Source organism: Phyllobates terribilis, unplaced genomic scaffold, assembly GCF_046119375.1.
Source record: "Phyllobates terribilis strain yellow unplaced genomic scaffold, ASM4611937v1 Scaffold_1__5_contigs__length_1240528914, whole genome shotgun sequence".
Lineage (NCBI taxonomy): Eukaryota > Metazoa > Chordata > Amphibia > Anura > Dendrobatidae > Phyllobates > Phyllobates terribilis.
The window spans coordinates 1096117802-1096142917 of record NW_027362761.1 but is presented as its reverse complement, the minus strand read 5'-3'; the positions used below and the strand labels follow the sequence as shown (position 1 = coordinate 1096142917).

The following is a 25116-nucleotide window of genomic DNA, read 5'->3' as shown; positions in this document are numbered from 1 at the left end:
TTATGCGGATAACCACCCACCTTGTAATAACTGCTGGCTGTACTTCTGTAGGTAATACATCCTAAGTTCATCGCCTTCTACTGCTTTGTCATCCACTCCATTTGCAGTCACATAGATAGGAATGTCTCCATAGTTCTTCCTCATCCAATTCAGAAGACGTCTAATCCCATATGGCACAACAGCAAGTCCGCTGAATGATGTGAGACGTGTTGCATCTGACAGAAAGTGAATGTCTCGATCTGATTCAAATCTGCTATCATTCTTTGGCTCATGAATCACCAATCTGGTGGTGAAATGATTCAAGGCAAGAAAATCTGCTGTTCCTTTCACCATTTTTTTCTCTTCTTCTGTGAAATAGGGCAAAAAAGACTTTGACGTTCCCTTTTGGATTTTGGTGACTATGTATTGCCTCATGAGCATAGGGTAATCACCAGAACCAAAAATTGGCTCAGCAATCCAAGCAATGTCAAACTGCAGGAATCTTTCTGCTGCCTCCGTGTGGGAATGCAGAAAGGGATTTGCAGGTTCAGCCCAGTCTGTATGCAAGGACAAGGATATCTGACCATGTTGGTGAGGTCTATATACCTTGTCATACAAGTGCCATGCTATGGAATGGGCGATGAGTGCGTTGTGCACGGCTTGGTAGGTATTGTTACTGCTAGTGTGGTAATATTGGCTTAGGCGGTTTGGCTCATTAATCGTGACCCATTGTTTCACCAGATCACCAAATTCATGGAAGCAAAGCTTAGCATAGTCACCGAAAGCTTGAGTAATGGTTCTGTTTAACCAGCCTCCATTTCCTAACAATGGTGCGGGAAGACTTATAGACCCGTGTGTTGGGTAGTAAAGCGTTAGCATTATCTTTATACCAAGTTTGGAGGCCTCAGTTATTATGCAACGATAATATCTCAGAACTTCTCGGTTAACTGAGGACAAGTCACCTTTTGGCATAATCATAGACCAATTTAGAGCAAATCTATAATATGTGACTTTAATATTTTTCAGTAGGGCTAGTTGTTTTTTGATGGTAATGAAATCCGTACATTGGGCCGCCCGGGTCTTCAGCTCCACTCCTTTTATTGCATGTAGGATGCCATCCCCTGTAATGTTCCACACATACAATTTACGGTCCACAAACTGAGGAGATGATGGGACCAGCTCTGCCTGTGAAGAGACAAGAAAGTCAAATTTTAAGATAACATAATTACAGCCATGACTTATCTTTTTTCTTTCGATGTAACCGTATGAAGTCTTGTTTTTTTTTTCAAAATGAGCTGTAGTTTTGAATGACAACATTCAATTCATCATGTAATGTACTGAAACGGGAAAAAATTCCAAGTATCATGAAATGGTGAGAAAAAGCAATTCCAACATTGTTTTTTTTTGGGAGTCATTTCTAATGGCATTTAGGTATAAATTACCTAGTGTAATTAATGCAATATCAAAGTATATTTTTTTTATACTTCAGTGGTTAACAAGAATTCAGAAATTTGTAAAACCAAAAACTTATTTTAGTTTGTGTCACTATTTTCAAAGATCAGTCACTTTTTTTTTTACTTTTCATCTATGTCCTCTAGCAAGTTGATGTTTTTATTGACACCATGTTGGGGTACATACAATGTAATCCTCACTTTTTATTGAATTTTTTTCTCTTTAAAGTGAACCTGTCACCAGAATTGACCAATATGAGATAAGGCCACCACCTTTCAGCCCTCATATATGGCAGTCTATAATGTGGTATATAAGCCTCCGATCCATCCTGCAAGACAAGAAAATTAGATTTTATTATACTCACTTGGGGGGCGGTCTGATCCGAGGGGTGTCACTCGTCTTGGTCCGGTGCCTCCCTTCTTCTTTCAATGCCGTCCTCCTTCAGTGCTTCGTGTGGATGAAGCATCCCTACATCATCCACCCAGTCTCCCCAGCATTGCGCTCCTTTGCAGGTGTACTGTTCTGCCCTGACGAGGGCAGAGCAAAGTACTGCAGTGCGCAGGCACTGGGAAAGGTCAAAGAGCCCCGGCACCTGCACACTGCAGTACTTTACTTTGTCCTAGTCAGGGCAGAGAAGTATACCTCCGCAGGAGCGCGATGCCGGGGAGACTGTGTGGATGACGCAGGACGCGTCATCCACACGAAGCACAGAAGGAGGACGGCATTGGAAGAAGGGAGGCGCCAGACCAAGACAAGTGACACTCCTCGGACCGGACCCCCTGCAGGTCAGTATAATAAAAGCTCTTTTGCTTGTAGGTTGGATCGGGGGCTTATATACAGCATTATAGAATGCAGTATATGAGTGCTGAAAGGCGGTGGCCGTATCTCATATCAGTCAAACATGGTGACAGGTTCCCTTTAAGGCATTTACAATATGGGTTAATTAATGTTATATTTTCATAGATCATTGTTTTATGGAAAAGGAGATACCAAATATTTTTTTGGAAAAGGGAACAAGGGAGTGATCTAAACTTTTATTATTTATTTATTTTTTCTAAATATTTTTTAATTATTTTTTGCTTTATTATTTAGTCCCCACCCCATAGGGGAATTGAACTTGCCATCATTTGTACTATAAAATGCAAAACTATGGTAGTGCAGTATTCAGAAGAAATGATGAATTCCTATGGGGCCCTGCCTGATAGTGAGAATATACAAGTTTAATACAGTTAAAGCCCCCTATAAACATTAGATGGCTGTCGGACAAATGACAGCCATCTCTCAGCCGACTCTCCCATACACAGGAGTACTCATTCAGTCGAGTGCTCCTGTGCTCTTTATGACAAAGCCGCCGACTGACACAAAGATCGGCGGCTTATGTCTGGGAGAACAGTAGTCTGAAATAGGACATGGCAATCTGCATCTCCCTTGACTATCAGTCGGCTGGCTCCTCCATACACACTAGACTGTTGACTGCACCTGTCAATATCGGCAGGTGCGGCTGACATTAGTGTAATGTGCATGTGGGCTTAAAGCACCACTCCAGCGGGGGGTTTTCAGCACTGGAGTGGTGCTTTAAGAGTAAGTCCCCTACCCCTGGTGATATACTCACCCTCTGGCATCTTCACCGTTTTTCTGCACCGCTCCGGTCCAGCGGCGCCATCTTGTGAGCACAGCTTCTGATAGCCAGAAGTCAGAAGCATCCGCTCACAAGCTCTCAATACAAGTCTATAAGAGCCAGTACGAGGTTCTCATAGACTTGTATTGAAAGGTGACTTCCGACGCGCTCCAGTACACACTGGAGAGCTGGCAGGTCCCTTTTCACTGTAGATGGACCGGAGCGGCGGGGGAAAGCAATGAAGGCGGCAGAAGGTGAGTATATGACAGGGGGCAGGCGACTTACATTTAAAGCACCACTTGGTGCTTTAAGACTTTGCATACATCTCCACTTCCATAGTATCATTCCTAATTATATTTACCTTTAGTACAGAATCTGTTATTCCCCAGGAGAAGTCACAGGGAAACTGTCCACGAATTTCGGATTCTGGGGCGCCATCTGGAAAGCCTTTCTTTTGTATGATTTGTTTGAAGTATAATGCAGAAGATTTTGGAGTTATTGCGTTGCTCTTGTTGGTGAAATCTACATAGAATAATCCACGTCTTATCTTGTAGCCTTCTTGCCATTCAAAACTATCCATCAAGGACCAGGCGGTGTAGCCAAACACGTTTATGTTATCATATGTAATAGCTGTAAACAGTCCACAAAAACAAACAAAAATGTTAATCAAGAGCTAAAAGGTAAAACATTTTCACATTGCGTTTACACTGACAAAGCCCTGTATATAATATCAAAATGACAAAGTCATTGTTTTTGTGTTACTATAATTGTCCATTACAATTCTTCTCCATTGTCACTAACTTTCCTGCAGCCTTGGTTTGTAGACAACTTGGACAATCTGTCACCCATTTGATTATTTGCTAAATGTGTGAAACCAAAAAAGTTGCCATTTTTTCATTATTTTATTGTTCAGGCTCTCTTCCTTCCGCACTATGGTCTTTGCATCCTTGGTTCTTGTACTTTTGAGGACTTAAAGGAAATTTATAAAGTCTCAAAACGCTATTTACCTGCCGGTATAGGGGTAATCTGCAGGTAAATAGCATTTAAATATTGCTTAAATGTCTCACTGAAGCCGCGGCTATAGGGAAAAAATGACTTTTTAATCTCCCTGCAGCGGTTCGCTTCCCATCATTGGGGCAGTGAGGGACCTCTTACAGTCATGACTCCCTATACTGTAATCACGCCTCTGCACTTTGACTGACAGCCTGCTCTGCACATACACAAAGCAGAGATGGCTGTCAATCAAAGTGCCAGAAGCAAGCGGCTTCAAGAAGAATAAAACTTAATTTTCTCCCAGCCACCCTCTTCCTTTAACAGCTAAATAGGATTTAAACACTATTTACCTGCAGATTATCCTAATATTGCAGGTCAGTAGTGTATCTGGTTCCCTTTAAGCAAAAAGGTCTAGATCTTCAACATTGTTCTTGCCATCAAAGATGAAACCCACCGAAAGAATATGATAAACCTCATTATAAGTCAACTAGCTATTGAACCCGTTCTATGCCCGGGTGGCAAGCATTTTTATTGGTACATTTTTAATTTTATTAAAGTATTAGCTGAAAACAACAATTTTTTATTGTGTAAAAACTTCTCTGTAAAGCAATAAAACAGGGTCAGTGCGTGCGCATATCACGCTATCCGACGCCTTTTTTTTAAGACACTTTGCGAATTCGCATATACAGTGACTTCAATAAAATGGCGCTGGAGATCACAGTATGCACACGCGCTGACTCCAGGGACATTTAATTGAAGTAATATAGTACAAAGTCAACATAGCAGTGCGTAGGCGCCGGCCACAGGGATCATGGCAATGGCCAGTGCGTGTGCACTGCTATGCTGACGTTGTAGTAAATCCTTCCATAAAATGGGTCCGGAGTCAACATGTGCGCATCCCGTGATATCCGGCGCCATTTTGTTGATAAAATGGCGCCGTAGTGCGATATGAGCATGTGCTGACTCTGGCGCCACACTGCGCAGTCGTCACCCACCCCAGCCTCAGACAGAAGGACGCATACAGCGTTATATACAAGATAGGTTCTATTATAATTTATTGGAACCCATTAGAAAACAGAACTATCATTGCTGTTAGAACAGAAGCCTGCACACTAGTGTGAGCAGGGCATTAAAGGGTTTGCACGCAGAATTGAAGTTATCCCCTTATATGCTGGATGGGGGATAACTCCCTGATTGTTGGAGGTCCTCCGATGTTCTGGAGAAAGGGGCTCTAAAGAGCTCTGACTGAATAGACAGGGGATCCAGCATGCACACCTCTGCTCCATTCATTCTCAATGGGAGTGTTGGAGATCAAGTAATTTGGCTAAACATAGGCACCTGACAAGAATGGTGGAACAAATATAATTTACCTAGGAAACAGGAATTACACTATATGGTGGCTCTGATCTGTAGAAGGCTACAAAATAAAAGCTTGCCCAAAAGATTTGTACTTCCCTATTAGCATGGCACGGTAGAAAAGTTCTGGCAGGTTGTCTTTTAATACAATAGATGTTACTGAGGTCAATGGATATCTGCTTACCCTGTAGGATATCATTGATGAACTTCTTCATGATGTAGACCGTCGTCGTATCTTCAGTTTGGATGTTGCTGTTTGAGAACCATCCATTTTCCATTATCAGGATTTTGGGATTGTTATATTCCATTCTGATCCAGTTTAACACCCCTCTTAAATGAATTAGGGCACGAATCAGCTTATTGGAATCATTGGATCGCTTGAAGTTATTGGGTCCAAAGGAGAATGCAAAGAAGTCTGCTGTTCCTTTAATAGAAGCTTTTTCTGACTCAGAAAATACGGGAAGGATGGAGCCATATTTTCTTTTTAGACTTTCTGGGTAGTCCCCATCAATATGAATAGGCTTCGCAAAGCGTCCAAGTACAGTATCCATGGATTCTTGACACATGTTAATTGTTGATGAGTCAATATGTTTTTTCTCTGGTTCTATCCAGTGAGAGCCCAAAGTCACGGACAAGTATCCCATTTGAGATTGTCGGAAATCAGTGTCATAGGTATGCCAGACCAGAGCATGAGCCTAGAATAAAAATGTAGCTTTATTAACCAAAACAGCAAATACATGTATTATAGCGTGCGCCTCATGTGGATATTAGGCTGAAGAAGATAACAAATCCAACTAGGAATTTTTTTGTTCACTTACTATGAATATTAAAAGTATCAGTTATGCAAATTAGCTGTCATCCAGAGGAAAGTTGTCTCTCTAGTGCCTCCTGTTGGTGGCAGCTACTTTATTAGTTTGAGTTAAAAATCTAAAGAAACAGACACCCATTTGCAGACAGGTCTAGGGAACACTTTTCCTTTATCTCCTTACCGAGACCACCAGCAAGCATAACGATACTAATAGGCCTGGCAATGTTCACTGAGAAAAAGGCCAAAACTCTTTCACCGAACCAATCAGTACACTGCTCTGTATTGATGATGAGCAAGAAAAACAGCAATCTACTGATGGGTATCTTTTCATTATGGAGAAGAACCTGGTTAGGCTTGATAAAGGGTCTGTCTTTGTCCTGTAAAGGTCTGGAGCGATGGAGGACGTCAGGCAGTACTGTTTGGAGTCATAAGGAGGGCACTATTACCTTCGGAAGCCAAAAAGGACTGTAAGTACCATTAACACATTATCTGTACTCGGAGAATTATCAATGTGTGTCATCTGTGGTGTTACATAGGACTGCATGTAAGGCAGTGTTCACATGTCCAGTAGTTATTTCCATTTTGGATCCATTCTGTTCATTTAAATGGAAACAAAAAGTGTCAAGAAAAATATTTTCCATTTACCTCCTTTTCATCTGATGCTTTTTTAGCCCAAAAATACAAGCAGTCTACATAACATTTATGCAAAAATAAAAGATTGCTGTTTTTTTTTTTAAAAAAAACACTGAAGGCTATAGGAAACAAATCGTAACAGATGGTTTCCATTTTGAACCTGTCTTTGCTCCATTTAAAAGAAGATCCTTTTTTTTTACTCCTGGAACTATTACAAACAGATGATAACTACACGTTGACTGAGTCTTAAGGGAGGTTTAGACTACATTCCCACGATGAGCTTTTGGTGAGTTTTTGATGCTGCAGATTTTCTGCGCCATTTCCGCACCCATTAAGTAAAATATGTTACTTGCAATTTTTCAACAATACGCAGTTTAAAAAATCCACACAGAACTCATCGTGGGAATTTAGCCTTAAAAAACCGCCAATTGGTACCGATCGGCGGTTGTTTAATAATCCGTTTACACAGGCAGACAGCGCTTATTGATTTGCAATAGATCGTTCAGTGCGCCTGGGCTGCCACTGTTATCAGCAGAGCAAGTTCTGATTACAAATATGATGCGCTGCCGAGAACATTTATCTGTTGTGCACAAAAGATCGTTTCATCCTCATTCATTGGGTGATCGGCTGCCTGTTTAGACGTCAGGAATATGGTAAAACAAACATTCCTAGGAACACTGGTTCATGATAATCTTGAAGTGTATATTGACCCTGACATCTAGAACATTTTCTGTGCTCAGAGCTATCAATGAGTTACCTGTGGTGTTCCATGCAAAGCAAGCTGTATTACTCCCTAAAGGCAGGTTTTAAAACCTATATATGAAATTGGAGGCAAATAGATGTATGGACCCATAGATTTTTCCGGGTGCTAAATTATAGATCTGCAGAAAAAAATGACCAGCACAGATCAAACAGGATGAAGCAAGTGTGAACAGGCGCAAGCTTCTGTGACTATAAAATATATACAAACCAAAGTGTGCAGCAGCACACTGTATGCGCTAAGGTTTATGCAAACATTGAATATGTGACATTTAAACTGCATAACTACTACATGGAATATACTTATAAGGCTATGTGCCCATGATGCAGATATGAAGCAGAAATTTCCTGAGCATTTTTGTCTCTCCTTGCCAGAAAAAAACGCATGCGGTTTTTCTATGCGTTTTTGACGCGTTTTTACATGTGTTCTTTTAACTGTTTTTTTTAAGCGTTTTTGAGCATCAATGAATTATTTTTGGAGCTAAATAAAGTTGGTGGGGCATTGCTTAAGCCATTGGATTACCACTGGGGTGAGTATATTGGTTCATTTAAATGATTAAAGAATGGGTCTGTTGTATTTCAAATACAGTGTTTACACTGTGTCTGTGTGTTTCTTTACTTTGTTTGGTCATGAAAAAGTCTGATTGACACCTTGACATCACCAAACAAAAGAGCTGGGTGTTAGCTAGTCCCATTCACCCAATCTTCATTAGCATTTCTATTCACGTAATTTATGCGACTGCTGTGAGCTGTTTTTTTTAGCCTGGGAATGTGCCACTAGGCAAACATTTTCCCTAGCCATAATTAACATCTCACAGCTGGTTCCTTAGCTCCTACGTCTCCCCTCCCCGATCAGCACTCAGCAGCGCTTTGGACACAATGCATTTATGTTGCGTCCAAAACGCGGTGTTCTAATGCCGCACTTTTGTTGTCGGTAAATGTGAATCCACCGCATATAATGACACTTCAAGCGGTCAAAATCTGCAGCAGAGACTAGCGTGTCCGCTACAGAAATTGACATGCTGTGGGTGAGTTTGGGTACGTGGCCACGGTCAGGAGCCGCTGCAGGTTTGACTCTGCGTGAATATACAGCGTCAAACCAGCAGCATCCAGATGTTACAGCATAGTGGATGGCCTCTCTAGAAATCCCATGTACACTATGCATGCATCAGAGGCTGCGGATCACCCGTGGACACTGTCATGCGGTGCATCTTTCAGCACAGCAACATGTAAAATTTTCTTGTGGAGTCGCTAGTCTCCACAACAGAAATTTGACCACTAGAAAGTATTGAATGCAGTAAATCCATATGGTTCAGTGAACACATCTGGATTTACCTGCGTTCAATAGAATACAACATTTTGGACACAGCAAAAATTTGCATCCAAAGCGGTGCTATGTCTGAATTATGGGCACAAAGCCTAAAATAAAAAAAAATGGCGTGGGCTCCCGTGTAATTTTTATAACCAGCACAGGGAAAGCCGACTGCGGGGGGCTGATATTAGTAGCCGCGGAAGGGGCCATTAGCCAACAATGTTCCATGGCTATTAATATCAGCCCACAGCTGTTTGTTTAGCCTTTACTGGCTAGATTACAGGGGGACCCCAGAAAAAAATTGACGTGGTGTCCCCCTGCAATCTAATCCCCCTGTAATCTATTGAAATGGTTGGCGCATTTTCAATAAAAGATACGACGAGAATAAAGAATTTTAAGGAAATAAAACAGACACGGTTCTACAATTTTTTTATTACACGCCTCCGCGAAGCCCTCGATTTCCTGAAAAAAAACATAAAAAAACAAACAACAATATTCCTCACCTGTCCACCATCAACGACGTAATCCACGTAACGCCAAGGTCCCACGACGATCCAAATAATTTCTACAGCTGTGACATCAGCAATCACTGATGTCACAGCTGTAGAATACAGCACTGTATACTGACAGGGGTGTAAAATCACCCCCTGTCAGTATACACTGCTGCAGGGGGTCACTGGGGTTCATCAGCTGAAGATCAGATGATGAACCCCAGTGAGATAGAGAGCATGGGAAAATTCTTGTGAATCTTCCCATGCTCAGCATCAGCTGATTGGTCATGAGACCAATCAGCTAATTACTGGCTTTAGCAATCAGCTGATGGTCACGTGACCATCAGCTGATTGCTGCAGCATTGATCACCTGATGGTCACGCGACCATCAGCTGATCGGTGATGTTACTGATCACCTGATGGTCGTGTGACCACAGTGTGCAGCAAGCCGACGACGGGACGGAAACCCCCAGGAGGACACCGGGGGCCGCTGGAGAGGTGAGTATGAAGGTTTATTTTATTATTTTTACTTTTTGATTCTTTTTTTTACTGGCGCTGGCACGTGGGCTGGTAGAAGCAGGCTGACGGTTCTCCAATCCACGCTGCTCTCGCTGTTATCAGCCAGAGCAGCGGTCGGATGAGAGGAGTAGCAGCCTCCTCTCCCGACCTGGGTACAAGCCACGACGCGATTCCGGCGAGATTTTGTGCCTATTGATTTACATTGAAAAGCAGCAAATCCGCATGTATAGATATTATACATGCGGGTTTGCTGCGATTCAATGCAAATAAATGGGTGCGATTTTGCCGCAAAATCGCGCCTAAATTGGCTGCGCTGCGGATTTTTCTGCAATGATAATCTGCTGCGGATATTTACGTATCATGTGCACAGCACATGTGGATTATCATTGGTAACCATGACCTCTTATCAAGCGATTTTAATGCGTTTCCGCGGTGGAAATACCGCCACGTAAACACATAAAAACCGCATAGTGGGCACACAGCCTAAAATGAAGTTCCTTCGCACACAAACTGGCCAATTCGTGTGTTCTCACCGGCCATGACAAGCTGACCAAATCTGATAGATAGTTAGAGTCCCATCAGAGAAACTTTGCAGTGTCGTGGCTGGTGGGGTCTCATGAATTGGCCAATTTGTGCTCTCAGTACCTTCGTTTTATAAGTATAATCTATATATAGCAGTTAAGCAGCTTCCATTTCACATATTCAAGGTTTGTATATATCTTGGCACATACAGTGCGCTGCTGCAAATTATGGATCTATACACCAAGTATCTGTAATACAGCGGTGTGCATATTACTGGGCTAATTCAGGTGTATACACAGATGAATGGGAGTATATTTGCATACGTCTTTAATGATGAATCTAAAGAAGAAAATGAGACCTGTGTTGTAAAAGAGAAAGAAATAACAACCAAAATATTTGGCAAATGTCATGGTGGTACGGCATTATGATAAATCAGATTTTTATTGTTCCAGGAAAAAAACAACAATCACTAGGCTTAATTAAGGAAGTAGATTACCTTCCGTGCTGGTCATTAGAAACGGCTTATCAGCAAACCGCTGTGTTGCTTTAACGAATGGAAAATAAGACTTTGACTTAATTTTGCATTGTTACATTACTTATGTTAAAAAACTTGGGAGATTAAAATCACATGATTTAACAATGTAATGTACTAGTAAGGAAGGCATTTTTTGTAAGAGGCTTATATCTATTAATATTGTATGCTGATGACCGAATAATCGCCACGCACTGGTAATGCATAATTGTATCACAAAACCCCTAGAAGTCTAAGGAGCTATTCTATAGATATAAAATTGTATTCCTACATAAAAAAAGATTGGAGCTTCATCCATTAGATGCATTACTGTCCCTTAAAAGTATTGCTTCTAAGGGTGAATATCCCTATAATACATTGCCATATGAACACCCAATATAGCGACAACTCTATAATTGAGAAACATGAAGTTTGTGTGATGCCATGCAGGATCAGTGCACTTGGCTGTTCACTGATCCTCTCAAATATACTTGAGTTTTATACATATAGATTATGTAATCATACCATAATGGGGTTGTCCACTACTCAGACAACCCCTTCTCAATCACTATATTTCCCCCACGTAAAACAATAACACTTATACTCCGCTACTATGCAGACAATGTCAGCACCTAGCCTCCCGGGGCTCGCATGACATTAGCTGCAGGGCTCACTTGACATAGCAATGTCATATGAGCCCCAAGATAGTAGGCACTGACATTTCTGGAACTATGCCCACACCGGAGGTGAATATAGCTATCCATATTTTATTCACAATAGAACATAGATCAGAAGGTGAAAGTTAGACATTTTTCAATTTCATTTAAAAATATTATTTAGAAATTGATAGCAGCAGCACAACTTACAAAAAGTTGGGACTGGGTTAACAAAAGGCTGGAAAATAAAGTGGTAATAATGAAAAACAGCTGGAGAGTAAATTTTCAACTAAAATGACTGTCTATAAAAAGAGCACGTTAGAGAGGCAGAGCCTCCCTAAAGCAAATTTTATCAAATCAATTTTACAACTGAGTCGAAAAATTGTGAAAGAATTTCAGAAAAAATGATCCTCAATGTAAAAATGGAAAAACTTTGCGTATCCCACCATCTACAGAACATAATATCATCAAAAGATTCAGAAATTCGGGAGAAATCCATATGCACAAGGGTCAAGGCCGACAGGATCTACGGGTCCTCAGGCAGCACTGCATTAAAAATAGGCAAGATTTGGATATGCAAATCAATGCATGGGTTCAGGAATACTTCACTTATGTGAACACAGTTCATCGTGCAATCCACAAATGCAAGGTAAAAAGCCATCATGCAAAGAAAAAGAAATATGTGACCTCAATCCAGAAAAACGGCTGTCTTCTCTGGGCCAATACTCATTTATAATGAATTGAGACAAAATCAAAAACTGCCTTGGCTCCCAGCACCAGTCTCAGCCTAAGGCTATGTGCCCACGATGCAGAAATGCTCCGGATTTTTCCTGAGCGTTTTTGCATCTCCCTGGCAGAAAAAACGCATACGGATTTTACATGCTTTTTTCCTGCCAGGGACAAGCATAAGTGAAGCGTTTTTTCACATGCATTTCCGCATGCGGGTTGTCAAGCGCTTTTTTAGCATCACTTGGAAAGGGTGCTTGACAACTTGGTCACACTATATAAATCCATGCAACCGGCAAATGCAGAATCAATAGTAAAAAAAAATAAAAAAAAACATTATACTCACCTTCAGATGGCCCCCGGTCTTCTCAGCGATGCGTCTGGTATCTTCGGCGTGTCGCGGTGCTCTAAAAAGGACCTTCCATGACGTTATTTAGTCATGTGATGGTCACGCGACCATTACCTGACTGCTGACGTCAGCAGTCGCGTGACCGTCGCATGACTAAATGACGTCACGGAAGGTCCTTGCAGACCACCGTCGGAAGCCAAGGAGACAGCAGTGCCGCTCAGAGGAGACTGGGGGGCGCCGGAAAGGTGAGTAGAAGGGTTTTTTTTATTTTAATTCTTTTTTAACTACAGGTACTATGGTACCCGGGTCTGGAGGAGAGTCTCCAATTCTCCAGACCCGGGTACCATCCGCACATTGAACCGCATAATATCCGCATGTGCACGTGTAGTCATGCGGATGTTATGCGGTCCAATGCAAGTCAATGGCGGCTAAAACGCCGCGATTCCGCACAATTAATATTAGTGCTGTGGATTTTTCCGCAGCATGTGCACAGCATTGCAGACCTTCTACCAAGCGTTTAAGCGTTTCCGCAGCGGAATTGCCACTGCGGAAACGCTTAAAAAATGCATAGTGGGCACACAGCCTAACTCCATCCTCCACACGGTGATTGACATGCGGCAGCAGTCAGTGACATAACTTGAAACTTATGGGCCTCAGTGGAAAACTTCAAACAGAACCCACCATTTTTACAGATCTGTGATAGTATTGGTCTTCTCATATGAGCCAAAAGGACCTTCTGGCACCCACCCTCAGTGCTACACTGCCTCAGTGCATCAGCTTAAAAAGAGGTCATCATGAAGTGGCAATGGGCTTATACACTTTGATCAAATTGTTAACTAAGAACCTCGAGTTCAATTTTGAAACATTTTGCTTAGCTGCAGAAGATCAATGTATAGTATTTGCACAAGTGGTCCATATATTTTGCTTTACAGCTATCCACCCCTCTTTTGTCCTATCCTGTATATCTGCTGTCATGCTGGGTTTGAACTCTTGATCGTGTGATTTGTGATCGGCTTCTCTGTCCGCCGAGCCACAGCAGATACACCTTTTTTTCTGGGTGTTTAGTATATGTTACCCTAAAAAGACTGAAGCAAGGACAACAGGTGTTTTCATTTACTCAATTGTCTGCCCTATCACTTTTCAGGTGTGGCTTTTTATACTTTCCCCCTGCTGGTATTTCCGAAAGGTGATAGTCTCATTTGGATGTCCAGCCATATTGCTGTGGTTTAAGCCAGTAAGTGAAAGACCAGCTAGGGTTTATCTCTCTGCTGCTTATGTTCTTTACCCTGCACTTCTCTTCTATTTCTTTTTAGAACATAGGCAGCATATTCTCTATCTGTCCATACTTAATCCTTTATTTTGTATTTTGTGGTTTGTTTCTCTCACTCTGGGATCTCTTTCCATTTCAGCACACTTTCCCTTCTGTAGGTAATTCGCACTCTGCTCTACCCTCAGGTTCTTTAGAAGGAACTTGAAGCTGTGTCACCCTAGGCCTGGATGCCACAAATATTAAAGGCGGTGTCTGAGAGCAGGAGGGAGGTTCCCTGGTCAGGGACAATTAGCATACAGCACCTCCTGTCCCAGGCCAGTAGGGGGAGCAGGCTGCCCCTATAAAAGCTGGAGCTGAGGGCAGGGTTAGAGAGAACTGACGACCTAGCTCAGGACTGAGACTAGTCCCAGAGAAGGAGGGACAGTTGAGCTGTAGCCAAGGAGTCCGTGAGGCAGAGGAGAAGCTGCGAGCCAGGGACAGAGGCGACGAGAGCCGGTCCTGGCTGAGAGAATCACCACCGGACATTGGGGTCCGAGGCTGTCAGGGTTGCAAGCCCTGCAGCAGATAACCAACCCGCAAGGGATTTCAGGTTCCTTGGCCTAAGAAGCCTGGAGGCTCCGCCACACAGAGGGACCGGTACAGCACGGAAAAGCAAAAGGTATCTAAGGCCCGAGTCGCAAGCCATACAGGCGAAGTACACGGCCAGCACAGGGACGTGGGCTATTACACCACGAAAAGGGGGATAGTCAGCAAGGGCAGAGAGAGAACGGTAGGCCTTCACACTCACCCTGACCAGTGGGGCTCGCCCGAATGCCCTCAGACACCCAGGCCCATTCCTGCCCGGTACTCCTGTTGGGTCAGTAGTAATACCTACAATAAAGACCCTGGACTGTTTGAAGCGGACTCGGAACTCTTATTACTGCGGCCTACACCATCACCCCCAGCATCCACCTACATTACCCTGAGGCTACACTCTTCCCGTGGGGAGTTATCCTATCCCTGTGCTGAACACCAACACCAGCCTCAGCGGTCGGCCTTGCAGCGGCGGTTATCCCTGACCACCATCCACGGGTGGTGTAGTCGGCAGTGGCGTACCGCCAATGGCGGCAGACCACGCGACTGCTATGGGGCCCATGAGCCGCGGGGGCCCCATAGCAGTCCAGGGGTGGACATACCGCCGCCGGTGCAGCTGCGCCAGGTCCCCACTATTCAGCTGCACCAAGGGGCCCGCAAGGTGCAGCTGCTCCCTGCACGCGGCGGTCAGGGAGCGATCCCTGCAGCTCCGCTGCTGTCAGCAGGAGAATAGCAGCGGAGCTGGAGGGTTCATCTTCTGCTTCCTCCCTGACCAAGGCGAGCGCAGCTTGATGACGTCATCATGCAGCGCGCGACTAGGTCAGGAAGAAAGCTGCCGGCAACCAGGAGGATGCTGCTGCAGGGGAGCGAGCTGAGGTAAGTTGTTTTTTTTTTGCTTTTTTTACTGAAATGCTGGGGAGGGGAGGTGGGGGGAGAGCAATGGTGGAATGATGGGGCTGGGAAGAGCAATAATGGGGCTGATGGGATTGGGGAGAACAATGATGGGGCTGGGGAGAGAAATATTGGGGCTGGAGAGAGGGCTGATGGGGCTGGGGAGAGGAATAATGGGGTTGATGGGGCTGAGGTGAGCAATAATGGGGCTCATGGGGCTGGGGAGAGGAATAATGGAGTTGATGGGGCTGGGGAGAGGAATGATGGGATGATGGGGCTGGGGAGAGCAATAATGGGGCTGATGGAGCTGGGGAGAGGAATGATGGGGCTGGGAAGAGCAATAATGGGGCTGATGGGGCTGGGGAGAGGAATGATGGTGCTGGGAAGAGCAATAATGGGGCTGATAGGGCTGGGGAGAGCAATGATGGGGATGGTGGGGAAGGGGAGAGCAATGACGTGTTGCTGGGAGAGAGCAATGATGGGGGTGCTGGGAGAGAGCAATGATGGGGGTGCTGGGACAGAGCAATGGTGGGGGGCTGGGAGAGAGCAATGATGTGGGGCTGGGAGAGAGCAATGATGGAGGTGCTGGGACAGAGTAATGATGGGCGTGCTGAGAGGAAATGATGGGGGTACTGGGAGAGCGCAATGATGGGGGTGCTGGGAGAGAGCAATGATGGGAGTACTGGGAGAAGCAATGATGGAGGTGCTGGGACAGAGCAATGATGGGGGGCTGGGAGAGAGCAATGATGGAGGTGCTGGGACAGAGCAATGATGGGGGTGCTGGGACAGAGCAATGATGGGGGCTGGGAGAGAGCAATGATGGGGGTGGCGGGACAGAGCAATGATGCGGGTGCTTAGAGAGAGCAATGATGCGGGTGCTGGGAGAGAGCAATGATGCGGGTGCTGGGAGAGAGCAATGATGCGGGTGCTGGGAGAGAGCAATGATGCGGGTGCTGGGAGAGAGCAATGATGGGGGTACTGGGACAGAGCAACGACGGGGGTGCTGGGACAGAGCAATGATGGGGGTGCTGGGACAGAGCAATGACGGGGGTGCTGGGAGAGAGTAATGATGGGGGTGCTGGGAGAGAGCAATGACGAGGGTGCTGGGAGAGAGCAATGATGGGGGTGCTGGGAGAGAGCAATTATGGGGGTTTCACTTTGCTTGTACTGTGAAGCCTTGTATGTTTTCCGTGTGCACATAGCCTTACAGTTAATTGGGGAGAGTCACAGAGACTGAATAATTTATATTATTGGCCGGTGCAGATTATAGTTAATTGGGGGCACAGTGCTGCTTATCACTTTATATTTTGATTACTAAGTGGCTAATAGTATATTAATTGAGGGGTTACATATCTGTATTCGAGGACGCAGAGCGGGGGAGACACATGTATGCATACAATATATGTGACCTTGTTATTTTCTAGGCTGGAGATCATCGTGACAAGACAATTCGTGGCTGGGAGATGTCGACATGAAGGTCTGACCAGATGGAGAAGAAGCAGCAGAAACCGACTCTGATCATATTAGACGTCAGCGGTAAGTGCCTGGATGTAAATATTATTCTATATCTGCACTGTGTGACTTGGAGTGATAATTATTCTGTAAAATCCCTTAGGCCACATTCTCACATTTGTGTGAAATGTCCGTGTGCTGCCAGATCTTTTTATCAGATGATCCACGGACTCGTAGAGTTTTATAGATCCATTCACACATCCATGAAAATCACGGATCTGAGAATGAGATCTAAGAGGGTCAGAGAATGTCCTGTTCTGATCCAATATTGAGGATCAGAATAGGACATGCTCAATGCGTCAGTAAAACAGGGCAGCACACCGACACTGCACACAGATGCAGGAATGTAGCCTTATTATGTATAGCACAGTCCCTTAGTATATAGTGTACTCACTTATTATGTATAGCGCCATCCTTAGTTATATAGTTTCCTCTTTTATTATGTATAACACCCTTGTTATCTACCATCCTCTCTAGCGGCTCACAGTTGGGGGATCATACTGTATTGGGGTCAGCATACTTTACCCTGGGAGTTGAGATGGAGTACAGTAGGGTCATCATACTGTGCATGTGGAGGAATTCACCATGGGGGTTTCATACTGTGTTTGGGGGGCCCTTTTATTGGCATCACACTTTATGGGGCAATGAAAGAGAGATCTAGGACGTCAGCAGGAGGAAAATGACTATGTAAAGGATGGAAAGTTGTGAGATCTGATCTTTGGTGACCCCGACAATTATTTACATTTTTTTTTTTGGGGGGGGGGGGGGGGGCCCAATTAGAGCTTCTGCTATGGGGCCCCCTGATTCCTATGTACGCCCCTGGTAGTCGGACATTCATAGCTCTACAAATAGACTGCCACAGCATTTGGTCTGACCACCCTGAGCCACGGGATCAGGTTGCCACTACTACTCCCAGCATCGCACTGAAGCCCGGTTCCAGGTGCCCCACGCCCAGGGGGCGAGTCAAAGCACTCGACGGCCTTTCAGGCAGCATAGATCCGAGTTGCCATCGTTTAGTCTGTGGTTAGCGCTAACCCAGCTCACGCAGGAACCACTAGAGACTGCGGGGTCAGGATCTCTATTCTGTACAGGAATCGGCAGGGTCAGTTGCAGTTTTTAGTGTGTTACCTATATTTCCCGAGTGAGCAGCTACACTATTATAACATCTCATAACAAGTTTTACATCTAGCACACGTGTTTCTGTAAATACATTCTTTTTGCTTTTTTAAACAAAATGTAAAAAAAAAAAGTAAATGCTACATATAATCAGCTCTTCAGACAACCGTATCATTTTTTTTTCTTTATCAAAGCTAAATGTTTACTTTTCTCAAAGAAACCGGATCTCTTGTCACATTAAATTACAGCTGACATTTTCCCTGCTGTACACTGGTTGGGCCAATGAGTTTTATGACTTATTTAAAACCATGAAGACGTGTATTACACACTGATCATGTTCTGTATGTAAAAGGATATGTAATCATTATTAGGGGAATTCCTCCCCCAATAAATAAGATATATAAAAAAAAGCCATCCAGAGTTTTTAGACCCAAGCAAGCAAAATGCTTTCATAAGCAGCAAAATTTAAAGGGGTTGTCCGGTCAAAACCGATAAGTCTGCAGTCACTCTGTGTGACTGAAGACTTATGAATCTCCACAGTGCACGCAATGTGCGCTGCAGGGATTCGCCGGTTTCTGACCCATGACCGGAGGGTGTGTATACACCCGGCCAGTGAGCGTGACCTTGCTCCATACAAGTGTATGGAGAGCGAGGTCGCGCCCACTGTCCCGGAGTATGTATAGCTCACACATACCCTCCATTACCGGGTCTGAAACCAGCGAATCCCCGCAGCGCACAGTGCATGTGCTGGGGAGATTCATAAGTCTGCAGTCACAAAGAGTGACTGCAGACTTATTGCTTTTGATTGGACAACCCCTTTAAATCATAATGGAATTACTATACAGCAAATTTACAGTATGCTGCTTTGTTTGTTAGTTGTATATGGAGGTAGCTGCTCCTAGTAAGCACCTGTTCGCACCTATTTCTTGTTTTGGAAGTGCCGGACAGTTTTTTCTGTTTCTATGTATAAGCTTTGACTGAGCACTCCGCCTCTATGCTGCAGGTGGTTTTAATTACAGCAGGATCTTATTATCCCACACATAAGCAGACTGGTGTCTCTTAGAGAGGTATTCACATTGATAGGGTCCTGGTATTTTGAGAGACGCCTTAACCTGGCTACCAGGTACACATGAATTGGCCAATTTATGCACTAAGATTTCTCATTTATTCCTATTTTCTACAGCAGTAATGCTATCCAAATTTCATATATTTCATGTTTGCATACTTAGCGTTGCAGAGTGCTACTTTGTTTGTAAGTTATACAGCAAGTTTAACCAAGAATCAGGCAACTTCATAGTAGTCATAGTAGATGATGTTATGCACACGCCCGGACTGACTGGCGTGTGCGGGTGTTGTGGTTCCACTGGACCATGGACCGGAGAGTGCCTGGAGGGGCGTGACTAAGTATCTGGCCGATCCGACCAAGGTGGCACGACGGCATACGACGCCAGTGCACCAGGGAGAAACCGGGCAGAGGGACCAGGTGCTACTCCAGGTCAAACTCCGGACACGGGGGTTGACCCACACTGGGATTACTGGAACAGGCAGGTTAGGCTGGCACAGACTGGTGGATGTAAGCAAACACGGCAGGTATGCAGATGGGTGGATACAGGCGAGTATGCAGGCAGGGAGGTACTGGCCGAAAGGACGGGCTGGAGCACAGAAAGGTTAAGACCCAGTACAGACTGGGTCACAGAACCGCAGATGCGGTAGACAACCACAGCAGAGAGGGAACGCCCAAAGCGGTGGGCAAGAACAGAGCAGGACGGGGCTGCAGGAGCAGCGAGCAGAAGCAGGGCAGGACAGGACTGCCGGAGCAGCGGGCAGAAGCAGGACAGGACAGGACAGGACTGCCGGAGCAGCGGGCAGAAGCAGGGCAGGACAGGACTGCCGGAGCAGCGGGCAGAAGCAGGGCAGGACAGGACTGCCGGAGCAGCGGGCAGAAGCAGGGCAGGACAGGACTGCCGGAGCAGCGGGCAGAAGCAGGGCAGGACAGGACTGCCGGAGCAGTGAGCAAGGAGTCAGAGCAGGACGGACAGGGCTCTGTTCACACGGAACAGACAGGAAGGGAAAGGCAGAGCCAGATACCCACAGGGTACTTGCAGTGAAGTAGCGAGGGGACCACAAGCTCACAAACGGGAGTACAGAGACAACAAGCAGGAGTTAGGTACGAGTTCAGACTCTGCAGAAAAAGGAAAGGAACGGACATAGAGGCAAAACAGGTAAAGGATAGGAGAGAGTTCAGACTGGAACTGAGTGTACGGAAGAGACCGACACTGCAGCGGGATACAGGAGCGGGTCTGGGAATACGGCCCCCAGAGAGGCGGGACGAACAAGCAAGGAGCGTGTTCAGACAGGACAGACAAGATACAGGAACGGATCTAGGTAATCAGCCCCTAGAAGGCGGGAGGAACAGGCTAGGAGCGTGTTCAGACAGGCCTGGAAATACAGCCTCCAGGAAAGGCAGCAGGCAAGAGTACACAGACAGGACTCAGTTCAGACACGGGAACTGATACCGCAAGGCAGGAGACATAGACAGGACTCAGTTCAGACACGGGAACAGATACTGCAAGACAGGAGAAATAGACAGGACTCAGTTCAGACAGGAACAGATACCACAAGGCAGGGACACAAACAGGACTCTGTTCAGACGGGAACAGATACCACAAGGCACAGACAGGCAGATCTAGGAATACGGCCCCTAGAAGGCAAAAGAACAGGCAAGAAGCGTGTTCACAAGAACAGACCACAGTTCAGACACAGAACTGGAAAACAGGATAGGACCTGGCATGTCAGAGACAAAAAGCCGACTGACAGGACACAATGCTCAGGCGCCATCTTGAGGAAGAAGGTGGTATAAATACCCAAAGATGGACAGCAATAGGCTGAAGGTGCAACAGGGGCGTGTCCGCAGCAGGTACAAGAAACAGGAAGTTCAGCGGGCGTCGCCCTATGCAGCCAAAACAGACAAACAGACAGCAAGGAGGGAAGCCAGAGAGACATTCTGGACTGGAGATCAAGTGCGCGCTCTTGCACAGTGGGAGATGGACCACCATGCAAGGACGCCGCCAGGTATGTTACAGATGATAAATCAATTACAACTTAATTTTTTTATTTGCTATTCTATAATTGCGGTCTAAATGCCCTTTGAAATATCCAGAAATCTGAATAAATTTCTCCTTGTGTTTGCATAGACACTGTGGGTGATATAGTATAGCATGAAATTCTAGTAATACAGAAATGTTCTAGGCAGGCCCGGATTGGCAATGTTCTAAAGCGTGCACTAGGGGTGTATTTACACTAGCTGATTGTTGTGACCGAGTGTTCCTATGAATGTGCGCTTACTGATAATCAGCCAGTAAAAACAGGCTGCCGATCACCCGACAAATCAGCTTGCTTAAAGAGCATTGTTCTCGGCAGCACATTGTCCTGTGTAACCAGGATGCGCTACCGAGAACAATGATAGTTAACGTGCACAGAACGATCCATTACAGATCACTCTGTGCACATCGTAATCGTGGTCGGCCCATTCAAAGAGGTTATTAACAACCGCCAACTGGCAAACATTTAGCCGATTGGCGGTCATTTTTAGTCGCGGATCGTATGTAAACCAGTGTATGCAGTTTGTATAAACCCAGCTTAAATCTACTCACTGCCTCAGTCATGTATCTGTCAAACATAGCTGCAAGGGAAAGGCCAGCTATGGAAGCCCATTGCTCATTGACAAGCTTCTAGATATGGCGACATTGATGCATGGATCTGACAGCTGGGAGCCTGGAAGGTCTATGCAGGTCAGGAAACAAAACAGAGCAAAGAAAATGTGGTGTCTTATCTCTGGTAAACTCTGGCAAAATGAACTTCAATGGGGCACAAGTTGTAAATTCTTACACCAAAACCCTCACAGTTTGTTATCTGCACTTTGTTCCTGCTGCTAATTACAATGAAAAATAACAGCTTTCTTCAGATAAGGAATAAAAAACTGCAGCTAACAATCACATATCAAGCCTGGTCTATAGACAAATAGGAAAGCCCTATAAATGTAAACTCTGTTAGGTAATGCTTTCTGCCAATGCACATTGTTTTTGAAAGTACATACCCTATTTTTATGTTTTTTTTTTAACATATTATTAACCTTGCACGATTACCTTGATTGAGTATTCCATGGAACGCTCATTTAACGATTATTACGCAGTGTAAAAAAGCTGCCAATCAATCGAAGAACGAGCATAATGCTTGTTCGTTAGGTGAAATGAACTTTTGGTTTGCACAAAAGTAATGTTCTCAGCAGGCTATGTGAACAATGGTAGTATATGAGAATTGAATGATTTATTACTGATCATTCAGTGAGCATCTGAAGCAGCATACGCTTCTGAAAAAAGGTTATTAAAATAAAAAAACATGTTGCCGGTCAGAGGCTGTGAAAGGCTGCACACCACTGCACAGTGTAAATGGACCTTAAGTTTGGTCTATACTATACTGAAGTGCTTAAGATGAATTATAGTAACATAATATAGAAACATAACATAGGAGCATTGCATGGCCTATAAGGGTGCCCACGTTGCGGATTACAAGCGTTTTTGATGCGGAATTTCCGCACCGGAAACGCTTGTAAAACGCTTGGTAAGCCGCACCCCATGGTCCCCAATGAGAATCCGCAAGTTCTATGCACATGCTGCGGATTTTTCAACAGCGTTTATGCTGCGTTCAAAAATCCGCAGCATGTTCATTAATTTTGCGTTTCCGCATGCGGAATTGCCTTATTTAATGCATGAAAAAACGCAAGGCAATTTCGCATGTCGAAAACGCGTGAAAAACGCACGATAAAAGCGCGATGAACGCTTGCGGAATTCCGCATGCGTTTTTCCGGGAGAGCACATGCGGAAATGAAGCAGAAATGTTCTGCTTCATTTCCACAACGTGGGCACATAGCCTTAGGGTATGTGCACACGATGCAGAAATGAAGCAGAAAATTTCTGCATCATTTCTGCATCTCCCTGGCAGAAAAAACACATGCAGATTGTGCATGCGTTTTTCCTGCGGAATACATGCGGATTCACATGCATTTCCGCATGCGGGTTGACAAGCGCTTTCCAACCGATTTTAGCATCACTTGGAAAGTGCTTGACAACTAGGTCACACTATATAAATCCATGCAACCGGCATGGATTTATATAGTGTGACCCAAGAGAATGGTAAAAATAAAAAATAAATGTATACTTTACCCTCTGATGGCCCGCGCTGTCCTGCTCAATCCGTTCTCCCTCGCCGGCAACTTTGAATTGAAAGACCTGCCGACGTCAGCGTCACGTGACCCGTCACATGACTCTGACGTCAGCGCAGGAACTTCACTGCAAAGTGCAGGGAACCAAGCAGGAGCGGTGCGCGGGCCGACAGAAGGTAAGTATACATTTATTTTTTATTTTATTCTTGTTTTACAGCTTTTTTAATGGTACCTGGGTGTGGAGGAGACTCTCCTCTCATCTACACCCGGGTACCATCCGCACATTAGAACGCGCCAATAAGGCAAGTACAGATGCAGTCTTGCGGAATTGGCGCGGTCTAATGCAAGTCAATGGCGGCGAAAATGCCACGTTTACGCTAAATTAATTGACATGCTGCGTATTTTTGAGCGCAGCGTTTACGCTGCGGAAAAATCCGCATCATGGGCACAGCACATGCGGATTTCAATTGGGGAACATTGCTGCCCTTCTACCATGCGTTTTTAATGCGTTTCTGCGGCATTTACGCAACTGCAAAAACGCCGCGGAAGCGCATTAAAAACGCATCGTGTGAACTCGGCCTTAGTCTCCATACACTCGCATATCAGGCATGTCACTCTCCACAAGGAGAAACGTTACCCCTTAGGCCCCAGTCTGAGACTTCTCATACAGCCAAATGAGATCTTATGCTTTGAACTGAGGAGGAGCAACACACCGAAACATGTGTCTGCAAATTGATATGGCAAGGCTTGTTATATGGCAAGGCTTGTTAAAGGGTCAATATTGACTTTTAGGATTGCACTTTCAATAAGTGGCACTTGAGTTCAAGTCCTCTTCCTTTCTTGAAGAGACAAATTGTATAGTAACATAATAATAATGTTACTGGTATGCAATAATAATGATGATTAGTAATGAAAATGGTACTATTGATCTATCTTTATGGAACACTAAATGTATCAAACCTGGCATGATCTATGTACAGGATATATGATATACAAGAGTACGAAATACTTTTATAAATGTATAACTGGCCATTTTTGCTCAATCGGTGTCTGCTCGACAGCCTCTCCATTCTCAGTCGTGGGCCATTCAGGGATCACTGATCAGACATTAATCACTTATCCAGTAGAAATAGATCTGTTGTAAAAAAAAATCTCTTTTTTTAGAGAGCTGTTAAATAAATGATCATTTTTTCAAAAACTCTCACTCACACTTCCAGATATAGAAATAAAAAAAAAAACCCTAACTTTCCTCATTCTTTTTTCAGGGGCCCAATACTCATTGAAACCTATTGGAATCAATGAGATTGGCATGAAAAAAAATATAATGTTTATGGCCTGATGAAAACTATTTGTATTTCATATGTATCATCTTGGGGACACAGATTCAGCACAAAGAAAGCCAGAATTGTCGAACACTGCAAAGAGTCTAGAGACAGAGTCATAGGCTCAAACGGCATGGTTTGGACACAAAGGACATTCTTCAGGAGCATATCGCTCCCATGCCTCCCAGCTTCCTCTTCTCTGCATGTCATTGCAGTACTGATTGATTGACAGTTCAGACCAGTACCACGGTTGTGCCGCTGGCCAAAACAGTGCACTCTCCAAAGCTACAAGCAGAATCAATTTAGTCTCTGTAGCATTGGAGGACTGCAAGGGCACTAGTACAGATATCTAGCCAGCTTCATAGCGGCGGCACTTGCATGCTCTATAGCAAAGAGCTTGTAAGTGCTGCACTGCAAGCCTAAGATACTTGCCACCGATTGCAGTGGGGGTCTGTTCTTGAGAATGGAGAGGATTTTTAATTAAAAGTAAAATTGCAAAGTTGTTTGTTTTACAACCACTTTGAAAT

At 44.6% G+C, this 25116-nt stretch overlaps 1 protein-coding gene across 1 annotated transcript in view; it reads right to left on the bottom strand.

Annotated features, from left to right (window-relative positions):
- KLB (klotho beta) overlaps window positions 1–25116 on the bottom strand; it is a 40599-nt gene that overhangs the window by 5277 nt on the left and 10206 nt on the right. Inside the window, exons 2-4 of the mRNA XM_073646005.1 lie at window positions 5583–6093; window positions 3411–3679; window positions 21–1164 (exon numbers count right to left, since the gene is read on the bottom strand). Of these exons, the coding sequence (XP_073502106.1) occupies window positions 21–1164; window positions 3411–3679; window positions 5583–6093 (1924 nt within the window). The remainder of the gene's footprint in view (window positions 1–20; window positions 1165–3410; window positions 3680–5582; window positions 6094–25116) is intronic.